Source organism: Rhincodon typus, unplaced genomic scaffold, assembly GCF_021869965.1.
Source record: "Rhincodon typus isolate 14 unplaced genomic scaffold, sRhiTyp1.1 hic_rhity00003395, whole genome shotgun sequence".
Taxonomy (NCBI): Eukaryota; Metazoa; Chordata; class Chondrichthyes; order Orectolobiformes; family Rhincodontidae; genus Rhincodon; species Rhincodon typus.
Window position 1 is genome coordinate 1,017 of NW_025969033.1, and position 3,577 is coordinate 4,593.

Genomic DNA, 3,577 nt, shown 5'->3' on the forward strand with positions numbered 1-3,577 from the left:
CATTTCTTATGTTTCCCAGTCCTGATGAAAATTCACAGACCTGAAACATTAACTCTATTTCTTTCTGCACGTATGTTGTCATAACTGAGATTTTTTCCAACATGTTCTGTTTTCATTCCCAATTTTTGCCATCCTTTGTATGAAGAATTGTTTGTATGAAGATTTCACGTCATCTCTAAATAATGTCCTTTTGTTCTCAAATCCCCAACGAGAGGAAATAGTTTCTATATCTATCCAATTAACACATCTGACGGATTTTGGTTAATTCCTTTTAATCTGGAGAAGTAACAATTTACACTTACATTCCGGGGCGAAGAAGTGCTGTTGGATTGGTTTATAACAAGGCTTTCATTTTTTTCGTCAGCAAGTTTTCGGGTTATAATTCAGTTTAACCAACTGGAATGTTTAATATGGAATTTGGATGAGTAATTGCCGCTGGATACTAGACATGGAAAGACTCGTGAGGTTGCTGGGAGAACATAGAACACAGAACAGTACAGCACAGTACAGGCCCTTCGGCCCAAGATGTTGTGCTAACTTATTATCCCACTAAAGTCAATCTACCCTCATACCCTACATTTTACTATCCTCCATGTGCCTATCCAAGAGTCATTTAAAAGTCTCTAAAGTATCTGAATCCACTGCCACTGCCGGCAGCGCATTCTACACGCCCACCACTCTCTGTGAAGAACCTACCTCTGACATCTCCCCTATACCTTCCTCCAATCACCTTAAAATTATGTCCCCTCGTAATAGTCATTTCCGCTCTGGGAAAAAGTCTCTGACTATCCACTCTATCTATGCCTCTCATCATCTTGTAAACCTCTATTAAACACCTCTCATCTTTCTTTGTTCGAATGAAAAAATCCCTAGCTCCCTCAACCTTTCCTCATAAGACCTGTCCTCCAGTCCAGGCAACATCCTGGTAAATCTCATGTGCACCCTGTCTGAAGCTTCCACATCTTTCCTGTAATGAGGTGACCAGAACTGAACACAATATTCCAAGTGTGGTCTAACCAGAGTTTTATAGAGCTGCAGCAAAACCTCACGGTTCTTAAACTCAATTCCCCTGACAATGAAAGCCAAGACACCATACGCCTTCTTTACAAACCTATCAACTTGGGTCACAACTTTGAGGGATCTGTGGATGTGGAATCCAAGATCCCTTTGCTCCTCCACACTGCCAAGAATCCTGCCACTAACCCTGTATTCTGCATGCAAATTCAACCTTCCAAAATTAATCACTACACACTTTTCTGGGTTGAATTCCATCTGCCACTTCTTTTCTATGCTCTGCATCCTGTCAATGTCCCACTGCAACCTACAACATCTCTCCATGCTGTCCACAACTCCTCCAACCTTCGTGTCATTGACAAACGTAATAACCCACCCTTCCACTTCCTCATCCAAGTCATTTATAAAGATCACAAAGAGCAGAGGTCCCATAACAGATCCCTGCGGAACACCACTGGTCACTGAGCTCCAGGCTGAAGACTTTCCATCTACTACCACCCTCTGTCTTCTATTGGACAGCCAGTTTTGTATCCAATGTATAACAAAGCTATACATGTCTTGGCAGGTTAGGTGCAGGAATCATTATTCCCCACAGATCACCAATTTCATTCAGCTCGATTTCACATACTACCTTTATATTTTTGTGGGTTCTCACTCACTCATTCACAGTGTATTCAAGGGTGAGGATTTGCAGCCAGGAAAATTGAATCAAACATCTCATCAAGATTTGACAAATTACTCAATTCATTGTAACTAGAATATCATTGGATTTTAACTATGGAAGAAGAAAACACATCTGAGTGGGGATAAACTGTACACCTGTTCTCTGTGTGGTCGAGGCTTCAGCCAATCATCTGGCCTGTCTAAACACAAGCGCAGTCATGTTAGGGAGAAGCTGTGTAAATGTGGGGTCTGTGGAAAGGCATTTGATTTTCCCTGTGAGCTGGAAATTCTTCAGCACCATCACACTGGGGAGAGACTGTTCCTGTGTTCCGTGTGTGAGAAGGGTCTCCCATTGTCAGCATACTTGCTGCAACACCAGCGAGTTCACACTAGGGAGAGGCCGTTCACTTGCTCTGTTTGTGAGAAGGGCTTTACTAATGTGTCCAACCTGCTGAGACACAAGCAGGTTCATAGTATTGAGAGACCTTTTAAATGTGCAGACTGTGGGAAGTGCTATAAAAGTTCCAGGGAACTGAAACGCCAGTGACGTGCACACACTGATGAGAGACCATTCAAGCGCTCTCACTGTGAGACTGTATTCAAGCATTCAGCTGAACTTACTCTACATCAATGCACTCACACTGGACAGAAGCCATTCATCTGCTTCATGTGTCAGAAGAAGTTCACTCAATCATCTCGTCTTCGGTCACACCAGCAAGTTCATACTGGGGAGAAACCATATGCCTGCTGCAAGTGTGAGAAGAAATTTGCTCATTCATCCCATCTGGTGAGACACCAGCGATGTCACAAGTAGTTCTGGTGTTGGGATTTTCCTGTTAATTGCATCCAGAACTCATCCATGTATATCAGGCTCTGTTTCTGTTGATATTAATAAAATCCAACCAAGTTAAAGGTGCTAGTGCTCTGGGTGTCAAATAAATCAGATATGTATCAATTACACAGTGTGGTGAGTCTTTTTCGTATCAAACACAACATTGTTATTTTTGAAGGGTTCTCCCTCTCTCCTGCTTCCTCCATTCTCACTTCCAACAATAAGTACAAGGAATACATGGAGCTTCTTTGTCACGAAGATTGAGACAATGTGATCAGCTCCCTGTCCTGTTTCCTGCTCTCCCATTTGCTCACTGGGACAAACTGCCTCAAAAGTTTTTCTATGTCTAAACCCTGGACATGTACTCGTCTTCGCTCTCCCGCCATTTCCTATCATGCCATGTTAGAGCTCACCTTGTCCAAGACTGTCACTTCCTGCTCCAATGGCGCTATTCCCATGAAATGTCTGACCACTGAATATCTTTATTTGCTGCATTTGTTAATGGCTCTCCTGCAGGTGCTGTCCCTTTTCCTATAAACCTGCCATATTCATGTTGCAACCCTACCATCGCTGCAAGTTACTGTCTCATTTTGAACCTGCAATTCCCGTCCAAAGTCCTGGAATGAATTGTTTCCACGCCATCTCTCCCAGAAGGCAATGTTTTAATCCCCCAGATATACTTCTGTCCGTACCAAATTCAGGAAAAGCCGCGCTTTGGGTCACATTCACTCTGTGATGGAGCAACACGCACTTGTATGGAAAATTGTCACGTTGCTTTGAGTTTGATATGCAAATGACACAAAACATTCCACAATAAAGGGAATTGAGTGAGTTCAAATTATTTCTCATGCCTGATAATATCTATTAGGAGAACATGTATTCCGTATTAGATGAAGCAGCTTTCTTCCAATTGTAGGCGCTTCCACCATGCATTAAAAACACTGCCATCCAGAAGGTGTTGGAGCAGGAGTAGGCCATTTGGCCCACTGAATATGCTCCACCATTTAATGAGATCATGGCAGATATGATCACCCTCAACTCCACTGTGCTGCCGTTTCCTACAACCCT

General features: G+C 42.9%; 1 protein-coding gene across 1 annotated transcript; it reads left to right on the plus strand.

The window, feature by feature from the left end:
- Nucleotides 1-1,853: 1,853 nt before the first annotated feature.
- Nucleotides 1,854-2,491, plus strand: LOC125481744 (zinc finger protein 664-like; the record flags this gene model as incomplete). Its single annotated transcript, XM_048593649.1, has 2 exons — nt 1,854-2,150; nt 2,289-2,491. Coding segments are annotated over 2 exons (500 nt in total), but the record flags the coding sequence as incomplete, so codon positions are not given.
- Between the last annotated feature and the right edge of the window lie 1,086 nt (nt 2,492-3,577).